Raw genomic sequence first — 25,393 nt, 5'->3', positions numbered from 1 at the left:
CCAATTCACCAACAGACACAAAGCTACTGTTGTATAAAACTCTGATCCACCCTGTTCTTGATTACACAGCTGTAGTGTGGAACCCCCGTACAAGCAGTTTGAAATTAACATGTTAGAAGCAGTGCAGAAAAAAGCTGTGCGTTTTATATGTCATTGTTATGATCGTGATTTCTCACCCTCTTCTACACTTCTTTCATTGAATTTAACCACGCTCTCCGCCCGTCGCCACACTGAATCCCTAAAATTCTTAGAGTGTATCATCAATTCCTCGGTAAGGCTCTCAGATAACCACTACATTAACTTTGCTCCATTATCATCTGCAAGAAGTCATTACGAGCTAAATTTGATACCGTATTTTGCGTGTACTAATTTGTTCAAATTCATTTTTTTTTTCCGCGTTCAATAGAAGCCTGGAATTCTCTACCTTGGCCCATTCATTCACGTCCAGTTCAAAGTTTTATAGCTGCCATCAAAAACTCATAATAGCTGAATATTCCTACCGTGTCGTTAGCAGTTCCTTTCTTGTTTGATACTTTTTTTGTGTGATTTGAAGTCACTTTGTGCATTTTGCATTCTGTGTTTTTCCCACTCCTGCCACAGCGCATACAGTTGCGCTGCAGTATGTATAAATAAATAGAATATTTAGACCCCTTGGAGTGTGAAGCGACACCACTTGGCAGAGAGTTCAGCCGCCTTTATTCTGTTGCAGGCGAGTATCTGATGCAGCGCACGTGGCAGGGGCTGCAGCCGTGCTTGGGCCAGACGCCCCCTGCGGAGATCCGGAGGGGCCAGGTGGGGCTGGCTGCTGGCTACCAGGGAGAGGGAGGAGAGGTCAGGAAGGCAGCACCGGACGAAGCTTCAGCTGCAAAGGACACGCCACATCTCTGATCACAATTCCTGCGTCTGAGCTTTTCTCCTTTTACCAGGGTTCGTACAGCATACCTGGTCTGAGATTGAGGCACAGTTCCAGGGCTACACAGGGGCAGTATTCAAGGAGGGCAAGAAATATTTTTTTGCGTCGCACAGATTGGGAATCCTGTGACTGATTTCCCTGACCTTACAGCGGACACCAGGAGAGTTATGTCACCCTCGGAGAGGCTATTTGCAAATCCTCACAGGGCATTTCTTGCATGCTTCCCTTTTCTACCTGTGTGCAGGCATTCTGGGCGATTCTTTGCCTGCACTATAGCTACTGCTCCATGCAGTTGACCTGGAGATTACATACGTAGCTTTTCAGTAATGACGCGCAAGTCTGCGCTTGCCCACTTGCCGTAATCCACAGGCTTGCAATTCACACCACAAAATTTGGACACTGTCTTGAAGGTATGGCGCAACAGCATTGGCCATTTGCGACCTTCATAGACCCCCTTGTACCATTCCATAGTGCAGCGGTTATGTGATGCGCCTCAGCCTTGCGGTGGCAGGCGCGACCCAGGTTGCTCTTGGTGAGCAACCTCTTGAATTTAACTGCCGCAGCAGTCAGTTTGCTCACAATCCAGTTGGCAGTTTCTCCAAGAATGTTTCACTCACAACACCACCACCGGGTTCTCTGGGAGCCTTAATGCGATTGATTTCACAGCCAGCCCCTAAGGGAAGGGAGCACACCTCCCCTCTTCCGCTTTTCTGCATCCAAAGAGGCCCTGTTCTCAACTACTCAAGGGCCCAAACACTGACCACAACGTGTCACCAGAGTATGGCGGAAATGAAAAGGCCGTGCCTCATATTGCAAGAACAGAGCACTGCAGCATCGAGGAAACAAACATTTGTAATTTTAATTTGGCATTGAAAACCGCATAAAAAGCCATTTTGCATCCCACCACGTGACCTTATCTTGGTAGAATATTGCCCATTTGTTTTGAGTGCACAGTGTGCTTTTCTTTCACGAGTGCTGCACATGTTTTGTTATACTCTACACTCTCTCCAGTGTGCGCTTCCATGAAAAGAAATGCTCCCTTCGCATCGTTGACCAGGCTTTTGCCACTAGATGATGCAATAGTGTTATGCAGTTCTTTGACTGAGCGGCTGTCATGGTCCACTACTACTTTCATCGATGAGGCGTACATCATTCTGTCGTAACAGCGTTCAATGTGCAAACTAAGATAGATACCAGTCTTCTTGCACTTTTGCTGACGTGCAGTTGGCATCACGCTCACTGGTCTTGGTTTCCACCATCGGGATGCATAAAAACGAGTGGGTGCAGGCACTGTTTGAAAAATTATCAGTAAAAATTTCCTTCAGCATTTCAAGCAGAACTGTTGCCCAATCCAGCACTTTAGACACCAAGCTTTCCGTTGTGGTGGAAAAAAATTGGCTGCTTGAAATTCAGTGTTCAGTCTGATTAAGAGGGTTTTAGGGGGCCTGTGCGAACCTTGTGTTACCTAAAGAAGAAGCTGACTGCACGCTGGAATTATATACTCGAGAATTTTTATGCATCTGGCTTGTTTATTATAACAAAACATTAAAAAAGCCAATTTCATTAACTCTTATGATTTGTGATGGGTGTAATGTTAAGAGATCGGAAGCAGGGAGAGTGAGTCAGGGAACAAATGCGTGTTAATGACATCCTAGTTGAAATCAAGAGGAAGAAGTGGGCTTGGGCAGGGCATGTAATGCGAAGGCAAGACAACTACTGGTCCTTAAGGGTAACGGAGTGGATTCCAAGAGAAAGCAAGCGTAGCAGGTGGCGGCAGAAGGTTAGGTGGGCAGATGAGACTAAGAAGTTTGCAGGGATACAGTGGCCGCAACTGGCAAAGGACGGGGTTAATTGGAGAGACATGGGAGAGGCCTTTGCCCTGCAGTGGGCGTAGTCAGGCTGATGATGATGCTGTGATTGGTCATCGGAATAACACACCACCCTTCGGGCCATGGTCCATTGTTGCCAACTTCTGTTTCTTTAAGTTGTGCTCTACCATAGGATTCTACTCTGAGCCAGGGGAACAAAATAATTGAAAAAAAAAAAAATGAGGTTAGTGAATGGAAGTGAATACACACCGAAGGGGAATGCAGGGAAGTTTCAAAGCTTGTGTCGCTTTGCCTGATTGCAACAAACTTGCGTTCAACAGCCTGTATCAGAGCTCAACCAAAACTGAAAGTGTACGTACACTGCGAACTGTGCTGCTGTCTTTCACTGCGAACATGGCTTGCAGATATGTACAGCCTTTGTCTTGAATAAAATAGACACACCAAGTGTGCCCTGCAAAAAAAGAAAATGTCCAAACTCTGGTGCTGCAAGATAGTTGGAACAGCACAGCTGAACAGATTCCACTTGAGGCAAGAATTAATCAGGTGGATTGTTGAGCTAGTTGGTGCACTTGAAACCAGCAGCAGAGAAGAAGCAGACACAGACGTGGACAAGGCTGTGTGCTTCTGCCATGTGTCTCTTTCCTCACTACTGCTGCTGGTATTAAGCAAAGAATTAATGATGTGGAGACAGGCATATGTAGTCATTTATGAGGGCCATAAGCACCACAAATGTCAGCCTGCTGCACAGGAGTTTTACGAGTTGGATTTTGATAGAGGGATTTCCTTCGCTCGGAAACTTTTGAACCACATCAGTAATGTATAGTCAACAACCGCATTTTTTGGGCTCTCTGGGGACCGCAAAAATGTCCGAAAAGTCAAATTTCAACAAAAAAAATTCAGGGGGGCACGTTGTTGACCTGAAGTGCGTTGAGGCGAAAGCCTTTTGCGCGGTGTTGCTGCTTGTGTCACTGATGTGTGGTTAAAATGTTAATTAAGCACACAATTGTTTGTGAACCTTAAATGCTGGAGACACTGGAAGGCGTTTGGGAGGCATCTGTCTGATTCGATGCCTTTCTGCAATCACTCTCCAGCGTCCTAGACAAGGAGCACTGCATGCGCGTTGGCAGGAAGTAGCGTAGCCATTAGCACGCTTGGCTGCAGAACGGATAACGGTTGTTCGAATCCCATCGTGCACAAAGATTTTTTTTTTTCTGGTGTGACCAGAAAAAGTGTGACAACCTTCTGTCGACAACGATGAGGCATTAAAGGCTTTCGCCTTAAAAATCACTTTAGCCTATTGCCAATATGGTGGAGGAAGGGGCCAGCAGTTGTAGTATAGTGCACATTCTTGCCGCGCATCATGTACATAGATGACGGGCGGTGACCACTACCACGAGCTCAATGGCTGTGCTGCCTTCAGCATGTCACAGACAAACAAACGCACGGGCAGGGACAAAGTTTAGACTTGAAAGCGCACCCTCCGCAGTATGAATGGCCCAGAACAAGATGGCGAATTCGACAGAGGAAGCACTCCATCAGGGTTGATCCTTCGTAGTTGGGCATCGTAACTGGTGGCTTGCACTTAATGCTGACTGACATATAAGTGGGAGTTGCACGATATACAGAAGCCAGGGTTGCAGTGAGTTTCACAGTGGGTAACTGCTCTTTTCACTATTTATTTTATTTATTCAAGTTATCCCTAAAGGCCCTCCAGAAGAGGGTATTACATAAGGGGGGGAGGGGGTACAATCACATAAGTAATCGCGATACATTTTAACAAATAAGTGTAGCAAAAAACGTTAATTAAAACATAAGGCATCACAAAAAGGAAAAATGAACACTAACAAAAACAGCAAACTTTTACACAGTTCCGTCACAGCGAAGAAGCTCTTGGAATTTTTTATTGTCAGTTTCTGTACCAATGACTGCTGGCAAACTATTCCATTCAGTGATAGTACGGGGAATGAATGAATTGGAATAAAACGATGAATGACAGTTTACGCGTTTAACTTAGAAAGAATGATCACTGCATGGAAAGATAGCATCAGGTGGCTGAAACAAATCACTGCGAAGGGATGGGTGGTGATAAAGCTTATAGTTAAGCAAGCAAGTTTACCGCGATATGACAAATCTTCCAGTTCGGCACATTTTTTTTAATGCTGAAACACTTGTGAAGGGTGAGTAGTCTGAAAATATGAAACAAACAGCACGGTTCTGCAAGGACTCAATGTTAGTGATAACTAGAGACCGGATTTTAGGCAAATGCCTATTTTTTTCAACGCTTCGTAGGCGCACCATTTTCACATATGAGCACGAATTAGGTGTTGACAATATGTTTAATACTATTTTTATAGTGCCTATAAGTGCCTATTTTGGGTGTCAGTGCCTATAAATGCCTATTTCCGACGTTGGTGTCTAAAAATGCCCTATTTTACAGAAAAGGGGCCTGAAATACGCTGTAGTTTTGCTTTCAGATTATGTTTGCTTTCGAATCCATTTCGGTTATGAGTGTAACACAAATGTGGCAACATTAGATGACCTCGTCACTTGGCTGTGGTGAACACTGCACCTACGCCGGCTACGTATACACAATACCAACCATGTCAGCCGAAAATATCGAAGCAACCTTTTTCCTATTTTCTGCCACTTTATCGTGGCAGCTTGTTGACGACTTTGGCTGTTAAAGGGGTAGTTGACCAGATGGCACCACATTTCGGAAAGTATACGAGTAAGTTACAGGTTCGTCCAAATAATTCCCAGTTGGTTCCAATTGAAACCAACTGTGAAATGTTACATAAACCTGCTGGAAACAGTTTAACTGATTAAAATTTCCACCTGGGTAACCTGCCTTATTTTCGCTCCTTGTGCCCCAGCCGCATGCCATCTTCATCAAATGGCATTTGGCGGCAATCTTGTTGGAGCAGGCCACACTAGGCAGCTGGCAATCGTGCGTGCATACGAAAACGCATTCGTGCACTCAAACCACAGAGTAAATGACTCAAACAGTGTTACTACCAACATTGGACTCATTGAGAATGTGCAGCAACGAATCGCTGCTCTTCAACACGGAGAAGTTGCCGAGAAAATCCGCGCAAAGTTGCAGTCCGTCTTGGACAAAAACGAGGGGTTCTCAGACCTCAAGCAAATTTCAGTACTTATCGGTGACCATTCTATGATACCGAGCAGTGTAAACCCATCAAATGTTCCTAAGTACAAGCACGCTCCTGTAACATCCGTTGATGTTGAGCGTTCCTTTTCTGCATACAAGCTTGTTCTTACTGATAAGAGGAATAAATTTGAGTCCATCAACCTGGAGATGGTGCTTGTCTGCTACTGCTTCCATAGCTTTAACAGTGATTTCTAGATGGATGATGTTTATTTTACCATGAATCCTCGTGGATGTAGTAGGCCCGTGCAGAACTAAGATTCTTTTCGGCATATTCCGCATCAAGCAGCACTGTGTGTAACATTTTCTAGCACCTCGTATTTATGGTTTCCAGACCCTTCTAATGGCAAGCACCATTTGATAGTCGCATGGCTCTAGACACGTGAAGCCACAAACTATAAAACACTGTTTACACAAATGACAACATATTTATTAATGTTGAAGCATCGTGTATGCCTGCAATAAATAAGTTCAATTTCTGTGTGAGCGAAGACTGAAATCTTTTGTCAGGTGCTTTGAATTGACAGTATTTCTATCAATTTCGAAGTACATGGCCTCCTGTTAAGGTGTTCATCGTTTCTACTTTTGTACACGACAAGCGAATTGTTTGTTTCGAGGTATGCCAAAGTGTTTTAAAAGGGTTGGTAACCATTCCTTTTGCTCTGCTGAAGCATGTGTATTGTACGAAAAGTTGTGCGACAGCCTTAAAAAAAAAAACGGCTTCTAATGTTCGCACCTTGCTTAAGGTCCCAAATCATTCCTGCTGCGTTTTTGTTTTATTTTACAGCAGATATTGCGCGCTGAAGTTCGGAACTGCGTGCACTTTCGATAAAATTTATTGTGCCTATTTTTCGCCGTTAGGTGCCTAAATTCCAATTTTAGCCGCCTATTTATGGCGCCTAAAACGTGCTTTTTAGTGCCTAAAAATCCGGCCTCTAGTGATAACGTAGGCTTGAAAAGGGTCCCAAACGGCCGCAGCATATTTGATTTTAGGGCGTATTAGAGTTATATAAGCAAGTTTTTTAATGTGTATAGGGGCGTATCTGAGGTTACGTTTAAGAAAACCAAGTGAGCGGTTAGCAGATGCTAGGGTGAGGTTGAAATGGTGATGTCATGTTAGGTCAAACTGAAGGTGCACCCCGAGGTACTTGTATGTTGATGTTAGTTCCACAGTATTGTCATTTAGAATATAAGTGGTTGGGATGCGAGCTGTATGACAAGTGAAAGATATAGTTTCAAAAGCAAGTGTGAGGGGTACTATAAGGCCGCTATAGCGAGCGCAAAGCGTCACGCGGCGAAGAAAACTTTCCTGGGCTTTACCAAAGGCGTGCGTGGCTGCAAGCGCATCCCAGCGCAAGGGCCAAGACCTCCTCGCCCCCGCAACGAGGCACGCACGAACAGATGTTAGAGAGAATTCTAGCGCATTCTAACACATGCGAGCTTGGAGCTCGAGTGTTGCTGTTGTGAGAGCTTTGATAGCTGAGTGCGCAGCCCCTCTTTCTTCTCTGAGCGTATTTGTTTCTGGACATTTTTTTTTTAAGCGTTACGAAAGTCCAGTTCCCTTGTTCGCCCATCGTCTGCTTAGAGTCCAATGCCAAATAAACAAGCGCCTCGAAAGAAGCGGGGTGCGAAGAAGGAAGAACGTATCATCTTTACTGGCACCCCTCGCACCTGCTTGTGTCTGTTGCGGAACGGTTGAATAAGAACCTGACCCTCGGAGTGTGTCCCTGCCAAACAATGTCACGAGAGCAGGAGCACATATCTCACCACTTGAAAAAGACTGGCTACAAAGCAGGAGTTAATGTTGTGCTTACTGCCCCAGGAAAACTACAAGGCCTCTGCCGATGTGATGGCTCGTTAAAACAGCAAGGGTGCACAATAAACCACCAGAGTCGCTACCAGAGTAGCACTGAAATGTGGGGAAGAGTAGGTATGCAGGGCAAACAGGCAGGGGCACCAACAAAAGACTGAAGGAACACAAAAGCAACATCCATCAAGGGTGCAGGCATTCACACCAGAGATTGCCCATCCAAAACTAGCGCCGCATTATTTGAACGATGTAAAGTGCTCAAAAAACAGAGCGAACAGCTGGTCCGTGAGATTATCGAGGCAGCTGAGATAGACTATGAGAACAATGCGCGTGAGCACACCACCCCTACTGCTAGCAAAACAACAACTTGGGTTGTTAAACACGCAATGCGAGTGTGCCGAAGTGTGTGTGCCACATGGTGTGCAAGTCTGTGGCACATGTGGTGACTCATGATGAAGTTGTGTGTTGCTCAAAATAAACATTGTTGAAAGTCGGCGCTCGTTGTGTTGCCTTTTTGTCTCGTGCTCCTGTCTACGTTCTGCTTGGTGATTAGGTAAGTCTATTCGTATCTTGCATCAGAAACAAATTAATAAAGCCAGCTGCTGGCAGCTTTGATTGTGAACAAACAAATTAACAAAGATGTGCGGCAAGATGGCAGCCTAGGTATTCGCGGCAGGTGCGAACGAGGTCCGAAAAATCGAGCAGCCAGTTGCGGTGCGTCTGAATTATACATAGGCTCTAGGGGCCACATTGCCATGCCGTGAAAGAGTGGAAATAATTAAGCACGTCCGAATAATCAGGGGTCTGAAATTTCGTACTCACTTACTCGTGGCTGATCAAAACAGGTGTGCCTGTCAGTCAGTCTGTTGCTAATCAGCTGCTCTGTTTGATGTTTTCTTCCTGGCAAGTATGCATTTGTCACTGCATGGCGACATAAAAATGCAGAGTGAAATGTCAAATGGAACATGGCTAGGAATAGCTGACACCCGTTGTTCCAACTAATCTGAACAAGAAACAACCGCCCCTAGCAAGGCAGCTGGCATATTACAAGTACCATCAAACAAAGCCCTGCACCTCTGCCTGATGTTTATTATGAGCATGTTTCTTCACTGCTCTGGTGCCTGTGCTTCCATCCCCTGTGGTGACCCTGTTGCACATGTTGGAAGCCGCCAGGCTCTGCCCCTCCCGACTGCCCCTTTCCACCAGTTGCGTCAGTAGTGGGAGTGCAGCCACTTGTCCCCTTCCAGCCCATTCTCATGACTCTGCTGGTGTGGGAAAGCAGGGGGTGGCGGAAGGTCACCCCCCCCTCCCCACTGTGGCCTGCATTGTCACGCCAGCAGGGTTGGCGACGCCATTAACTGGAAGGCATCCTTTGACAGGGAAACACTACGCTGTGCGTCAATAAGGAAAGGAAATGGCACAGTGGACAAGGGATAAAGGAGAAGAATGCTCAAGAAGCACTTTGGTTATGGCTGGTTGGTTCATAGCTGTAGTTGATGCCATGAAAGGAACAGGACAGGCGCCAACTGAGCTTTATTCGTTCAAACCCTTACATTTTATAAAGCACCCAAGCCATACCCTATCACAAACAAATAATACCAAGAATGAGAAGTTGTTGACAACTTCACAAGTCGGAAAGTAGGCGCTACTTCTAACAGACGGGAAGATACACTGAGCACTACACATCTGATAATAGCAAACTTCTTGGGCTAAGTCCCCTGTCACACAGGCATTTCGAAGGTCCTCGAACTGATAGTCTGTCGACTCGTAGGCCATTGAGCGCTGCTACACGGGCAGTTTCAACGGCCACTGAGTCGGTAGTCTATTGAGTCACCAGAGCAGTGAGGAACTCTGTCGAGATTTCGGGGGCCGCGTTGCCCAATGTTGCTAGCATTGCTTCGAGCAGCGCCAACGTGCACACATTGTTCCCCTAAACTTTAATGCAAGCTGCAAACTATTAGTCTGTACAATAATTTATTAACTGCATTGGTCTGGTGTAAAGTGCATTAATTTTATACTCTCCATTGCAGAACATTGAAACACCAAAGGCATCAGTGTTGCCAGAGCTTTACAAAACTGCAACAGCAAATCGTACAAAAAACGATGTCTTCCAAGACAATGCAACTGGCCTTTAGAATGAACTAAAAACATCTCATGACTCTAAAGAAACATATTTTGACATTTTGTTCAGATTTACAGAAATATTTTTTGTTATTGCGCAACATCAAAACTAGCGATTGTGGTGCCACACAAGCTTGGCATAAAATACGAGAACCATTTCAATGGCCATTGAGGTATGCCATGTAGCAGTGAAACAACTCCTTCGGTTTCAATAGTGATTGAGAATCTCGAAGGCTTTCGACTTTGAAACTGGCCATGTGACAGGGGTATAAGTCCCAAGATTCATCATCATCATCAGCCTGACTTCAAAAAAGTTATTTCGTTCAATTCCAGGCGACACTCTGTGCAGGTTTTGCAGTGGTCTGCTAGGAAGCCTCCATGTTGGTAGCGCACATTGAAACATCGACCGGTTTGCCCTATGCAAGTGAGACCGCAGCTTTAAGGAGTCTAGTATACTACTCGTGAGCTGCATTTGGTGAACTGTTTTTGATGTTTAATAGTGCAAACCGGTCGTTTGTTCTCCGGCTTAGTCACAGTGCAAATCTCTGAGAGCTTCGATGGAGCAGAAAACACAACTTGAACCTGATGTTTACTTAAGTTTTTTTTTATGCATGAGAAACTATGAATGTAACGCATGACAGGCACAGATTTCTTTTGTGCTTCCGAAAGTCTATCATCATGAGGCCACTACAACTTCAGGGGTAACATTTCAGAGACAGCCAAAATCAAAAGAGGCAGGTAACCGGCTTCTTTCAACCTCTGAATTTGGGTGCCAAAGCTCAACAACACCAGGCATGACTTTCCCAAGGAATTCTGAAGGGAATCAACGATTATTGCTCTTTTGACAAGTTTCGAATGAGCACTGTCAAACGGTAACAGTCCTTTCTTAGATTTGGGATTGTACGGCCAGCATAGGTGATCCTTCATAAATAACAATCTTATGTTTAAAAACTGCAGTTCGCCATTCGCTGGTAACTCCCACGTAAAGGTGAGGCCCTGGCTGTTATTGTTGAAGATGGATATCACCCCTGTTGCTGCCACAGCTACGTCAGACTCGGGAACATTCTTCAGAATAACCAAAAAATCGTCCAGATATCTAAAAATGGATACAACATGTGGGTCACTTAGTTGACTTTTGATTTGATTGCCAATGGCTGACAAGAAAATGTCACAGAGTACACACGCCACAGAAGACCCTATGCAGACACCTTTTTTCTGAACAATAAAGCTTCCTTCGAAGGATGTGGTGGTCGAGCCCAAGTAGAATTCTAACAAAGCTGCAAAACTGCTAATCCCGGCTGCGTTTTGAAAGCGATGATCTTTTCTCTGACTGCACTTGGGAGTCCCAGATGAGGATAATATAAATCTTTGGTATCGAGGGAGGCCGAAACGTCCAGTTGCTGCACAAAGTACGAGGAACCAGGAAAGGATCATCTTCCACCAATGAACCAAAATGCTTTTGAAGACAGCAAGTGACGACGCGTTGCAATGTCCCTCTTTCCGCCACGATGGGTCGCAGTGGCATTCCAGGCTTGTGGGTATTTTTAACTGTAAAGAATATTTCAGGGAAGCCCCTCTCTTCATCTTTTGCTCACTTCTTGATGGCCAATCCAGGTGCAAGTCATCCAAGGTTTTAAGTACTGGTCGTTTTCTAGTGCGTCCGTTGAAGTTGACCTGTTTGAAGTTTTAGTAGACGGCCACAAACGCCTTTTCTCGCAACAAACCCTGGGCGGAACAGAACAGCCATTTTTAGACATCTGGACGATTTTTTGGTTATTCTGAAGAACGCTCCCAAGTCTGATGTAGCTGCTGGGCAACAGGGGTGATATCCATGTTGGAGAGGAGGAATAACCGCGAACTTGACAGGACTGAAGAACGAGAAGAGGACAGGACGAGCGGTAACTAGCAACCGAAGTTCGTTGAAAAAAGACATGTAGCAGCAAAGGTTGCCTTTGCGCATAGCGTACAAGAACGGAGATAGTGACACATGGAACACACGAGATAGTTAAAGAAATACATCGAAACGAACAAAAAATAACCTTGCAACCTTTGCTGCAACATTTCTTTTTTTTCCCAATAAACTTCAGTTGCTAGTTACCGCTCGTCCTGTCCTCTTCTCGTTCTTCAGTCCTGTCAAGTTCGCGGTTATTCCTCCTCTCCAACATGTCAGACCAACTGGCCCAAAGCTTCCATCTTCACCAATAACAGCCAGGGCCTCACCTTGACGTAGGAGTTACCAGCCAATCGCGAACTGCAGTTTTTAGACATAAGATTGGTATTTATAAAGGATCACCTATGCTGGGGGTACAATCCCAGATCTAAGAAAGGACCGTTACCATTTGACAGTGCTCATTCGAAACTCGTCAAAAGAGCAATAATCGCTGATTCCCTTCAGAATGCCTTGGGAAAGTCATGCCATCACTTGATGTCATTGAGCAGGTTGAAAGAAGCCGGTTAGCCGCCCCTTTAGATATATACCATATAAACGCGTGTAAGGGCCACACTCGTGTATGGGCCGCACCCGAACTTTTCACAACCCAGGTGGGAATAGCCTTCTAAATGCACGTGCCGTGGCCTCTGCGATCAGCTCTAGCGCACTTGATCGCAAAGGCTACATGCGTGCGCAGGAGCTTCGAAGTGCCATCCATGGATGGCGCCCGAGGTCGCAGTCATCATCATCATCGTCAACTTTTTCTTTCGCCACGACCTCCTGCAATCCACATCGGCGTCAGTATCGCCAGCTCCAGCCTTTTGTTGTTTTCTTTCCTCCATGGTTGTTTTCATGGAGCGTGCTCGCCGTAGTTGTGGTTGTTGTGGCTCTCGCGTGCTGCCGCGGAGCGTTGCAGCATTAGCACGATGGGCAAGCACCTTATCAGCTACACGGCTGGGAGTTAGCTCTCGAACAGTGCAAGTGGGCAGCGGGCAGAAAATTCAATGTGGCCGAGGAGTGCGTCCAATGATGCACCACCAAAAGAATGCGCTAAGAAACACAAGCTGCAAAAAGCGCACTTTCCAAGGCAAGCCGTGCGAGTTTCCCGAACTGGAAGAAGAGCTGCTCTGCTATGTGGTGGAAGTGCGGAACAACAGCTACACGTTGACGGCAGACATGCTGCGTGGCTTCTTTCAGGATGAGCGTGCACCAGAGCACAGCACCAGCTCAGAGTCGAAATACTCCGCCAGTGACAATTGAATGCAGAATAAATGCCGCTCATTCCCTGATTAGCATGTTATTACTATAAAAAAAAAAATTTTCTCTTGCACATCGCGTGTAGGGGCCGCACCCCAAAAATTGGCTCTCGAATCTGGAAAAAAAGGTGCGGCCCTTACATGCGTTTATAGAGTATATATATATTTTTTTCATTTATTTACCCTAAAGGCCCATGTGGGCATTACACAGGGGGGGGGGGAACATCATGCAAGAAATTGACAGAACATAATACAACAGTACTATAACGACAATTAAAAGACCATGCAGAAACACATCTTAACAAAGGTTGAAGCAGTCAACAATAAAAAATACAATATGCCTGAATTAAAACATGCAGGCATGGAATACAAATTACTCAGTGACTTTTGGAGAAAAGGGAAAAAAAAAACCGTCAAAAGCATCAAGAACACAAAACAATCCAGTCAAAAGATAAATATTACACACCTATTCTGTCCCACTATCTTTTAGCACTGAAAGAAATTGGCTGTGATCAATAGTGTTCACTACAGAATGGGGAGGACGTTCGATACTATTATTGCCAGGTGAAGAAACGAAAATCTGACTGTGTCTGTTCATGCAAATGGAGGTTTGATTTTTTTCATTGTGGTCAAGTCGATGAAATGTGCGTATGGCAGGCCTAATTAGCGGTGCAAAGTAGGGTGTGGGGTCAAAATACAATTTATGAAAAACGGCAAGGCGTGATACCTTACGTTTGCTTTCCAGCATACGGAGGTTAAGGTTGTCTTTTACTACACTGACACTTGAGAAACTGAAGTATTGACGCACATGAATCGACGATGAACCAAAACAGCGCGATGGCTGTCTCTGAAATGTTACCCCTGAAACTGAAGTGGCCTCATGATAACAGACTTTCAGAAGCACGAAAGAAATCTGTGCCTGTCATTCCTTACATTCATAAAGTTTCCCATGCATAAAAAAAGTCTCAAGTGAACATCGGGTTCCAGTTGTGTTTTCTGCCCCGTCAAAGCCCTCAATGGTTTGCACTGTGACTAAGCCGGAGAAGGTTTGCGCTATTAAACATCAAAAACAGCTCACCAAATGCTGCTCACGAGTCGTATACTAGACTCCTTAAAGCTGCGGTCTCATTTGCATAGGGCAAACCGGTCGATGTTTCAATGTGCACAACCAACATGGAGGCTTCCTAGCAGACCACTGCAAAACCTGCACAGAGTGTCGTCTGGAATTGAACGAAATAATTTTTTTGAAGAAGGGAAAAGAAAAATCTGAGTGAAAAGTAGTTGAGGCATCAAGGAAGCGGGAAGCGTGTGCATTAGTAAACTGTTCATTTCGATCACTGACACTGAGGTGGCTTTTCTTCAAGGGCGTCTTTAGGTTTTAATGTTTTGAAGGTTTGTGTGCACAGTTTGTTGTTCCTGGATGTGTTCCATCAGCCAAAAGCGAACTGTGTACAAGCTAACACCTTTAGTACTTTGACGCTGCAATGATTTCTCGAAGGTTTTAAGTTTTCATGTCCACCAAATTTTCCGACTTTTTGTTGGTCATTCATTCATTGGTTTGGTTTGGTTTATTGGGGTTTAATGTCCCAAAGCAACTTAGGCTATGAGGGACGCCGTAGTGAAGGTCTCCGGAAATTTCGACCACCTGGGGTTCTCTAACGTGCACTGACATCGCACAGCACACGGGCCTGTAGAATTTCACCTCCATCGAAATTCGGGTGCCATGGCCGGGATCGATCCCGCGTCTTTCGGGCCAACAGCCGAGAGCCATAACCACTGAGCCACCGCGGCAGGGCGGTCATTGATTCAGTGTCACCCAACGTATTAAAGCAGGAATTTTGAGCCTGCGCCGTGTTTGCCTTGGCCGAGTGTGCATCTCTGTTGTGAGGATGAATTGTTTTCCTTTTTAGTTTTGTGCTCAGATAATCTTGGGACTTAGTCCATGAAGTTTGCTACTATCAGATGTGTAGTGCTGAATATACCTTCCTGTCTGTTAGAAGTAGCGCCTACTTTCTGAATTGTGACGGTTGTTGACAATTTCTCATTATTTGTATTATTTCTTTGTGACAGGCTACTGTGATATGGCTCGGGTGCTTCATAAAATGCAAGGGTTTGGGTGAATAAAGCTCAGTTGCAAGTTGGCGCCCGTCCTGTTGTGTTCTTGTGCCTCTCTGTTCCTTGTTCGTTTCTCAACGTCCTGACATCAACTGCGGATAAAGGAGGGACTGAGACAAGAAAGGGGGGAAGAGGTGTCGTAGTGGAGGTCTCCGGAACAGTTTCGACCACCTGGGGATCTTTAACATGTGCTGAAATCGCACAGCACACGGGTGCCTCTTGCGTTTCGCCTGCATCGGAACGCTGCCGTTGCGATCGGATTCGAACCCGGGTACTCCGGCTCAGTAGACGAGCGCCTTAACCACTGAACCAATGCTGCGGGTACTGTAAGGGGGGCATTATCAGGGAAACAGGTGATTGAAATCAACATTATGCTCTGTGGTGAATTACAACAGTACAACACGTGCTTGGCACATGGTGCGTACACATCTACATTACCTTTCTGCTTTGCACAGTCATGAGGAATGACACATGGTGTCCACCAAGCTTGATTTCATCTGTGCCCATAACGCACGAACTGTGTATACTGTTTTTTTTCTGTGCTGTTCAGGAAACTAAGTTACATTCAGAAGTATCGGAAGAAGCTGGAACCAGTAGTGAGTTAGTTTTCACTTTTACATCCATACTGTAATGCTCAGAAGTAGACTAACCTAGTTGTTCTGCCAGCATGGAAAAATCGGATTATTTTGACATGAGGATAGCCTGGTCAGCTCGTGGATCTTTTACCCCATCCCACACGTTGCGCTGCAGCGATCTGAGCCGATCGCGACTGGTGGCTCCATCCCTGGGAAGGAAGGTTTGGTTTTATGGGGTTTAACGTCCCAAAGCGACTAAGGCTATGAGAGGGCCCAGCTGCAGGAGACTCGGCCGACTGGACAGATGAATGACCACTCTACAGCGGCCTCCGTCTTTGTGCGCTGATCTAACATGTGAATGAAATGCTTGCTGGACTCTCAAAAGACCATCCTCAACTGCCTTTTCAAATGCTGTTGTAACTGTTTAAAAAGCCACAACACTGCTCAAATACTATCGATGGACTATTGTCCTCCTTGGCCCTGACTGGACGAGAAAGCTCTGCCTTTCACAGTGGTGCAAACAAGTTGTGAGATAAAGTATAAAGACTACCTTGATGCACCACACCTGGCTTACTTTTGATGCTTTTTAACCTGCAGAAAGCTATGTTTTCAGTCTAATTAGCGTCTGTACATAGTAATCTACCGATACAGGCCAGCTTCACTCAGTCCGCAGTGTCCACTAAATAACTGAAAGGCTGGACGCAGTGAAGGTGGGCTTCTTGCAAGGAAACATATAGGGGACAGACCTTTGGGCTAGTTGGTGCATAGCAGGCACATACAAGTGCAAAAAAACACAGACAGAGAAAGAGACTTGGACAACAAAGCGCTCGTGTTGTCCAAGTGTCTTTCTCTGTCCGTGTTTTTTTGCGCTTGTACGTGTCTGCTATAGGGGAAATATGCTTTCAGTGCAGCATTGACAGTTTCAGTCCACCTGCTATAAACACGCCATAAACACCATCTGCCACAAAGTTTACCTTTGTGATCAAGTAATTTTGCCTGAAATAGTTGCGGGACAAGTAAAGAAAAAGTCTGGCACCTTGAAAACAGTATCCCTGTGCACGCTTTTTCTGTGGCCACTGTGGATGGCTGAGTGACAAATTAAGTTGGAAGCTACTGTTCGTCATTCTTCTTCGTCATTGTGCAGTAAGGGAGGAATCACTCATTAGCATCCACCCCATGTTCTGCAGAGGAAAGTGAGGATTAATTTTTTTTTCAGCTTCCAAGAAATCCGCAGAGCTTTCCTCCGCAAATGTATATCCGCTGTGCGCCCCAGCCAAACTAATTTTGGTGCCCAGTCTGGTGCTGATGACGGTAAATGCTAGTGATTGCCCTTTTTGAGTGCCAGAACAACTACCTAGTAATACAGAGTGCCATGTTTTCATTGCATCGTACTTTGCTGGCTGAAGAGTGAATGAAAGGATGGGAGAAACTTGTCGTTGGGCTCTGCACAGAATGCTGTGGTTGATCGCTTTAGGCAGCAGTATTATGAGCTGCTACATGAGTTATAGGGAAGCGCACCTGAAGTTTGCTCCCACTGCACCAGCGCCACTTCTCCCCTGCCGGTCATTTTGGCGTTTCTGTCCGGGCACGTCGCTGGCGGAGCGCACTGAGTCAGCAGCGTGTCGACTGGTACGCGCGTGCTGCTCGCACCGCTGGCACTCTCTCTTTCATTGCGAGCACGTGCGATCCTGCTCGCGGGCGCACAAAAGTATTGTTGCCGCTCGCTGTGAGTCATGGCTGAAATTCCGCGACGTTCTAAGAGTGGAGAAACTTGTTGTGTCAGGGGCTGTCACAATAGTTCTCTGAACATCAACGGCCAAGGACTGCCCGTGGAATTCTACAGATTTCCTGGACATGTCCTACATTCGTGGGGAAAAAAAATTTAATATTAGAAAATTGTAACGTACAGTAAAGGAAATATTGAAGGTAATGGTCCACCCTTTCTATATGTAGCAAAATCTTTAAAAAATTTTCATCGCTCGTATCGAGCAGTTGACTATAGGAAAAACAATAATACGGAAAAAAAAATGCAAGCCTATCGATGGGAGATTGCTATAGTGAAATCTTCCAGTATATGAAAAAAAAAATGCGGTCATACACTCTTTCCTATTCAAAAATGTTTTTGTCCGGATTTGTAGGGTATGAAATGGATGAGAACGAGAAACGGCAGACCTCGATAACTGCTGTGGGCAGGGTGAAGTAAGCTTTTTCTGTTGCTAAAGACGTGTGGTATGTTGCACGCGTAATATTATTTCTGAGCAATTTTTGCTGTAATTCACTAAGCATGCAGTGTTTAGTAAAGCACGCGCTAACGAAACTCATTTTTTTGCCATTTTTTATTTTGGAGACTGACAACAACAGCTCGCGGCGTTATGCAGACGTGTGTGAGGCAAGGTGTGATCGCCTCAATGTTCCGACCTGTGACGCCTGGCTTAATTTTCGAAGTTGCTTTACGTGTAAAAAATTTCTAAAAATAAAAATAATCAAAATGTTTGCGGGCACATGAATGAGCGTTTGCATATGACCGATGGCTGTGCAAATAAATTGTTTTGGAGATGCGCGTGCGCTGTAATCGGCATTAAAATAAATATACCAACCGCTTATCTCCGTTGTAGAAATTGACCAAACTAGAGCATTTTTTCTCTTAGCCGTATATAGCAAGCAGCTGGTAGGCGCATTTTGCGCGTTTTCGTTGTTCTCTTCAGCCTCGCGTGTCGCCTTAAGGCCACTTTATTTTAAGTTAAAACAAAATTATTTCCATTATTATTCAGCGAAACATGTAGAAAAATCCTTATTACTTGGCCAACAAACCTGCATGCACCGAACTGCTCAGCTACCCAGCGAAATTAAGTATCTTGCGAAGATGGCCGTGCCAAAAAAAAAATGGTATTTGCCTCGAATTCTACGTCTTAAATGATCTCGTCATTTACTTGTGATACACATTTCGCCGTTGCGGTACCGGCTTTTTCGTCAACAATCTGCTTCACGGAGTGGCCCTGATCCACTAGCAGTTCTTTTTTCAAGCTTGCGCAGCGAAAATAAAATTCACTGTTTCTTTGAACCTACATCTCAGAACGTACTGCCATGACAGAAAAAAATGTGAACAGCGCGGTGCCTAGGCGCTCCGCTGTAGGAATTTATTTTTGTCACACTTATACTTGGCTCGCAACACAAATACACTAGAGATATCCGTGATACAATAATGTACCACTCTAGCTTCTTTTTGTTACTACCAAGGTAAAAGCGCATTGAAGATAAATTCTGTCTGCACAGCGCGTGGGCACTGTGCTGTTCGCATTTCTTTCTAGCGCCCCTGTACATTTTGCAAATCCTCTGAAGCTCGTCAGCGTGGAAGCAGGAGGGAGAAAGCTCGCACAGAGAGATTTGCAGGCCGGCCAACACGTGCAAAGTACGTGCAGAACTGGCTTGTTTTCAGGAGAAAGCACGCTGCTCGCGCAGCTACTCAATGGGAGGGGTGACCGGTTTGCCCAGTCAAAAGTGCGGAGTCGGCCGGAGAGGGCGCTTTTCACTGGTGTCCGCAGCGCCCCCCGGCGAAGCTGCGGTTCCCTATATACATATGTTAGGATTTCTCTTTAATGCAGAAGCCGTGCTGAAGTTTGCATTTATATTTGAGATCAGTCACACTGGATGAAGAATTAGTTCTGTCGCCCTGCTTCATGTCCTGTTTTTACCACTTCAAATTATTTTACACTGCATAATGAATAAACTCCCCCTGTAGTGTGCCAACTGTGACAGGTTCCGCTACTGCCATGCGCCGACACTACGCTGCACCTGACGACGACGAAGTTGCCCCGCTCTCTTGGTGCTGGCTACGCCCGTCTATGCTGCCAGATCCTGCACGGCGGTGTTCGGTCTCTTGAGGACGCCTAATAAACGCACCCCTACAATTGGTGGAGGTGCTGAGTACGCCCCCTACCAACCTGGAACTCCGGAGCCGTACGCTGCCGCCTGTGTCAACCATGCCAGATGAGACTGCCCCAACACCGGCGGCCAGTTCAACCACCGTCATTTGTTCTGGCGCCATCCGGCAGCGTGACCCTGCCCTCTTCAGTGGCACTGCCGACCAAGATGTTGACGACTGGTTGTCATCGTATGAGCGAGTGAGCAGCTATAACAAGTGGGATGACACTATCAAGCTGAGTAACGTCATCTTTTATCTCACAGACGTGGCGAACCTCTGGTTTCGAAACCATCAGGCGGACCTACCCACTTGACCCGTATTTAAGAAGAGTTTTGCAGAAGTGTTCGGCCACCCTGCGGTGCGCAAGCTCCGTGCCGAACAGCGCTTACGGGACCGCGCTCAACACACCGATGAGACCTTCACAAGTTACATTGAGGACATCGTTGACCTCTGCAAACGTGTCAACGCCGCCATGCCAGAAGCGGACAAGATCCACCACATCCTCAAAGGCATCGCTGACGACGCATTTCAGATGCTCCTCGCGAAAAATCCCACCACCGTCAGTGAGGTTATTAAGCTTTGCCAGAGCTACGACGAGCTCCGCAAGCAGCGTGCTTCTACACGGCGTGCCGGTGTCTGCGACGAGGCCCTCTCCACACTGGCCCTGGGTGCTACTCCTGAGGACTCCCCTCTCCTCAACCAAATCAAAGCCTTCGTTCGTGAAGAGGTCGCTCGCCAGCTGTCCCTCATATCACATATTCAAGACCCCGCCCGCCAAGTTCCTGACTCGACCCCGTCTTTGGCTCCTACCATTCGCCGTGTCGTGCAAGACCAAGTCGCTGATCTGCTACCGTCCAGCCCTGTGCTCCCGCCTGTGACAGCACCCCTGACGTACGCCCAAGCGGTGGCCAGGCCACGACATACGCCAGCACCCGATTCCTACCAGGCCGCCCCTTCTTTCCGTCCTCCGCCGCCGTCTGAGCCCCCGTCTCAAGCTCCGTTCTCAAAGGTTCGCCCACATCCTACGAATCCCTGGCGTACTGCGGACAACCGACCCATCTGTTACCGACCCTTCCGCCTTCTCGACCTGATCTGCGCTCCTACCCGTACGATGCCGAACTATCCTCGCCGAGAAGGCCACCTGGTCCCCCACTTGTTTCCCCTGATCGCCAAATTTACACCACTCGCCGATCGCCTTCCCCTCGACGCCGTTCCCCTTCCCCGATGCTGCGACGTTCTAGCTCCGCGCTTGAGGGAAACTAACAGCCGCAGTTCCGGGGGCAAGAACTGCGCTTGTTTCGAACTCCTCAAGTCCTCCGTGTCGTCCCGCTAATGTAATCGTAGTGTTCGTGGAAGGTGCCAAGGTTCTCGCCCTCGTCGACACGGGCGCTGCAGTATCTGTCATAAGTGAAGCTCTCTGCCGCCGACTCCGCAAAGTGACTACCCCACTTTCTGACTTTTCGCTTCGCACCGCCTCATCACAGCGCATTCATCCCTCAGCCTCATGTACGGCTCCACCAATTGTAGGGGTGCGTTTATTCGGCGTCTTCAAGAGACTGAACCGCCGTGCAGGATCTGGCAGCGTAGACGGGCGTAGCCAGCACCAAGAGAGCGGGGCAACTTCGTCGTCGTCAGGCGCAGCGTAGTGTCGGCGCATAACTTCGTCATCGTAAGGTGCAGCGCAGTGTCGGCGCATGGCGGTAGCGGAACCTGTCACAGTTGGCACACTACACCCCAAATTTTCAGTTTTTTTTTGAGAAAATTGCATTTAATATGCAATCAAATACAGTAAATTGGACCAAGCCTTTTAGTGAAAACCGACATGGCCAGCTGGCGATTGTCTCAATAAGTGTTTTTGCCCCCACTGCAATGCCTTCAGGTGCTGTAGGTTCTAAATAAATAAATCATGCATGAGCATACATGCAAAAGCAGTGCTCTATCATCATGGCAGCATCCATTCTGCGCTGTCCTTTCAAAGCCATGCATCCTTTTCACCAATCGGACTACTCATTCAAAGTAGGTGCTGGCATATTGCAGTCTTTGTCGGCCCTGAATCTTTTTCTTTGTTTTCAAGTGCCTTGTTATGTGCAAAACCAAGTTCCTTCAAACAGTAATTTTGCACACAAAGCTTCCAGTAACAGACACAGTCAAGCCCGGATATTCACAATGTCCGCAGACCATCGCGTCACCTGGTGGTGAGAGGGAGAAATGCCAGGAAAAGGGTACTCACTGGATAGCAGCACAAGCACACTTCTTGCCTGGTCAGTGATTTCTTTCTTGAATATCAAGATATGATATCCTGAACATCTTTCTCTTCAGGTTACACATCACAACCTCGCAATCACCCCCAAATATAAATGCCAAAGTTTCCCCAGCCCAGTAACAGGAGTGGAATGGCCTTACCAATAACTGACACCATTCACTGGAAGCCTCTTTGGAAGCCACTGGAAGCATCAACAGTTTTGTGGCCTTAGTCCCCTTTACTGAACACTGCACTGTGTATTGATTTCTATATGCTCCCCCTGCAAAAACCCTTTCCTGGGATTGCAGTATCAATAAATAAACAAAGTTCCAAGCAAGTGAGCGAGTTTAAGCGGGCAAGTGCGGAAATTAACCGGGGCTGCCCAATGAGCGCGACCGCTGTCCATTATTTTCCCCACTGGCTGTGATGCGGGGAGGCAAAGAATGAATTCGTTTCAGCCACATAACTGGCGCATCCTTACGTGGTACGCTTTGGCGACGTGTTTCCTCCGCAGCGGCCTCTTCTTGGCCTTCGTTCGCAGCCCCTTGCTGCTCTCGGCGAGGTCCCTCATGAGAATCAGCCTGGCCAGTTCCGCCTGAAACATCGTGCGTCACCGGAGGAGGAATTGAGCTAAACCAGACAACCGACGCGGGTCGAGCAGCTGGTATAAACTGAAACCGGTCTCGCGCAGAGGAGGAGGATTTTGCTACGCCAACACTCGGAAAAAGGGAAGTCAGGTCTGACGCTACACTTGCAACTAAAAGAAATCAGAATACGTCCCGCTGATGAGCAAGAAACGCGCAATGAAGTCTTTAGTCGTTTCAACTCAACATGGGTTTGCTCCGCATCCCTGTCCTTAAAGTTTCAAGTCAATATCAGACACTCACCCATGCGCGGGTCACCTCTGACGTCTCCGACAGATGACGGGCCATTACTTCAAGATGCTGACGTTCTGCAAGCGATGACGTGTCTGCCGTGACTAGCTAAAACCCGCAGCGATGCTAGGGTGGCTCTAGCGATGCTCCCGTCTGTTTCCGCAGCATTCAAACTAGGGTTGAAAACCTGGACGTAGGACAGGAAAGTCCGCTGCTCCGACGGTACCGATGGTAGGTCGGTTGGAAAACTGGCGCCGAGGCATGGAGGAAGGAAAGAAAGGAGAGGCCCTGACGTCACATTTTGTGAAGCTGCCCCGCAACCGGAAGTTGTTGTTGTTGTAGCCTGGCTCGGCTTTCCTCACTATCTTCCTTCTCCACCGAGCTACGGGGCGGGTGTGGTGGGGCGGGTTTCGCGCCCGGCTCGCAAGCACTTCGTAAAAGAAAGGTATAAAAAAAACCGCGCCGCTTGCCGCTACACTCCTACACCTCCCTCCCCGCAAACACGCACCTAGACACAGACCGGCGCACAGGTGCGGTGAACCTTTTCCAACGCCAGGCGAAGAAAGACGACATTGCGCGCCGCTTACAGCTCAGCTCACCATCCTCCTCGGGCTACCGTACACCCGCCGTGTGGCCTTCGAAACGCAGCTCAGCATCGCCGAGAGCGGCTTCATGTTTCTGTGCTGTTTGGTGAGGTGCGAAAGTTCGCTGATCAAAACAATCAACGCTTCTTCGCGCGTCGAAGCGCGGTTCCGGAGTGCCACCTTTTCGCGAGATTCATTTCAATGCATCGATCGCTCCGCGTAACGACACCAAGTTTGACGAACAAAATATCAAATGAGCGGTTATTTAAAAGCAATCCTAGATGCGTGCGTAACGTCACGACGCCAGGCATGTAGACTTTAACACGCAAGGCCGAACACACCGTGCCGAAAGCCCGTCCACCGCCACCGAGAAACACTCGGGCCCCTAGCAACAACGACGCTAACGACGCCGTAGTGGCCCGAGTTTTCTTAGCAACAACGACAACGTTGCTAGTGGCCCGACTTTTTAAGCCTAAATTTTGACGTCACTTCCGCCACATTCTTGTCAATGCATTGGGAATACGGGAATACGAAGGGCCTCTCCTTATGCGCCGAGGGCTTTTATCTATGGATGGATGGGTGGATGGAAAAAGCTTCACGCTTAAAATCGGACGGTGGCTCGCGCCTCCTAGTCATGACTCGGAAAATTTCACTTTGTCTTGATTCTAGTATGCTTCCGTAAAAAAAAAAAAAAAAGCAACTGATCTGATAACCTTCGCTTGGTTCATAATACCGTATGTTGTGTAAATCAGAGAAAATCGAAAAAAAATTCTCTCGGCCTAACCGAACGTTTGTTCGGGCTCAAATTTCGCACAGAGGTTGCATTTGCTGGTCAGTTTTGTTTTATACCACATTTAGATGGGGTACTTGCCTGATTCGGTCAGAATTATTTGGAAATCCCCATCGTCTGCGGCGACTGAGAACCAAAATCGAAAGACTTCGCAGCATTGGTACGCGTGGCGCCATCTCGCAGCTACCGGAGAAACGAGCCTCTACCAAGGACGGGTGCGCGGTTGATGATGATGATGATGTCCTCGGGCTGAATGGCACATACCCACGGCGGGGGATTGGCCAGGGTGCATAGCGGATACAAACGCACTCATGTACAGGGAATGGAGTATAATTAAATCTAAAATTTGGGACACAGAGCTAGAATTTGTACAATACAAAAACTACGGAGAAAGAAAAGTTGTGAATTCACATTCTAGCAGAGGAATCTACCAGATGAAATTATATAATTGTGAATAGAATCGAACACTGGTTTCAGGGCATATCCCTTGGCGCTTGCCCCGAAGGATAAGAGAATCGGAATAGATAGAGGAAGCCCAAGCCGAGCGAGGGGGATCTCCAAGCAAATTCTACGGAGAGCAGCGAGCCGCCGGCAGGAGAGGAAAAAATGTTCTATAGACTCAATTTCGCCACAAGACTCACAAAGGTTGGATATCGAAAGCCCCGATAGGCATAAATAAAGATTTAGCCGCGGTATCCTGCAGCGCAAAAGGGTCATGGACACCTCACATTGCCTCGAACTGCACATCCGTACACTCCAAGGAAATGCCAGGTGTTGAAAATCCGCTGCAGCGAGGAGAGGCTCATGGCTCAAGGTGTGGAAACGCTGGAATCGCTGAAAGCGTGCTAGAGTCAAGTAAATAGTATTTGGGACGAAAGGGACAATAGGACCATCAAGGGCAGACTTTGCTAAAAAATCAGCCCTCTCATTAGAAACAATGCCACAGTGCCCAGGGACCCAGTGAAAGCGAACTTCTGAAACATGTGGAGGAATAAAAAATTGAAGAGAACGAGTATCACTCGAGGTTTCGAGCGCTGCCAAAACAGAAAGGTTGTCTGAGAGTATAATAACCCGAGTGATACTGCAGGGAATCCTTATTAAGGCCAACTCAATGGCCAGAAACTCAGCTACAAAAATAGGGGTATAGTCAGGGGCCCGAAATGAGTAGCTCCAATCAAGAGCCCTTGAGTAAATACCAATAGCGGCCTTTTCATTTTGCTGGGAGGCATCTGTATAGACGGCAATATGGTTAGGAAAATTGTCTA

General features: G+C 46.9%; 1 protein-coding gene and 1 long non-coding RNA gene across 3 annotated transcripts in view; one reads left to right on the top strand and one right to left on the bottom strand.

Annotated features, from left to right (window-relative positions):
• Dph2 (Diphthamide biosynthesis 2) overlaps positions 1–8,214 on the top strand; it is a 37,299-nt gene extending 29,085 nt beyond the window's left edge. The window contains exon 6 of the mRNA XM_089555698.1: positions 710–8,214. Coding sequence (XP_089411824.1) covers positions 710–888 — 179 coding nt within the window. The 3' untranslated portion in view covers positions 889–8,214. The remainder of the gene's footprint in view (positions 1–709) is intronic.
• LOC149367457 (uncharacterized) lies at positions 680–23,706 on the bottom strand. Of its 2 annotated transcripts, XR_016284878.1 has the most exons (4): positions 22,767–23,706; positions 22,361–22,474; positions 3,102–3,193; positions 680–862 (listed from the first exon to the last, which is right to left on the bottom strand). It is a non-coding gene; the product is annotated as an uncharacterized LOC149367457 (long non-coding RNA). The 2 variants fall into 2 exon arrangements; XR_016284880.1 differs by lacking the exon at positions 3,102–3,193 and having other exon boundaries at positions 22,767–23,163.
• Positions 23,707–25,393: the final 1,687 nt, after the last annotated feature.

The sequence above is a fragment of the Amblyomma mixtum genome, chromosome 1, assembly GCF_055824585.1.
Source record: "Amblyomma mixtum isolate Tamu chromosome 1, ASM5582458v1, whole genome shotgun sequence".
NCBI classification, from domain to species: domain Eukaryota; kingdom Metazoa; phylum Arthropoda; class Arachnida; order Ixodida; family Ixodidae; genus Amblyomma; species Amblyomma mixtum.
This window is presented reverse-complemented; position numbering and strand designations above follow the sequence as displayed.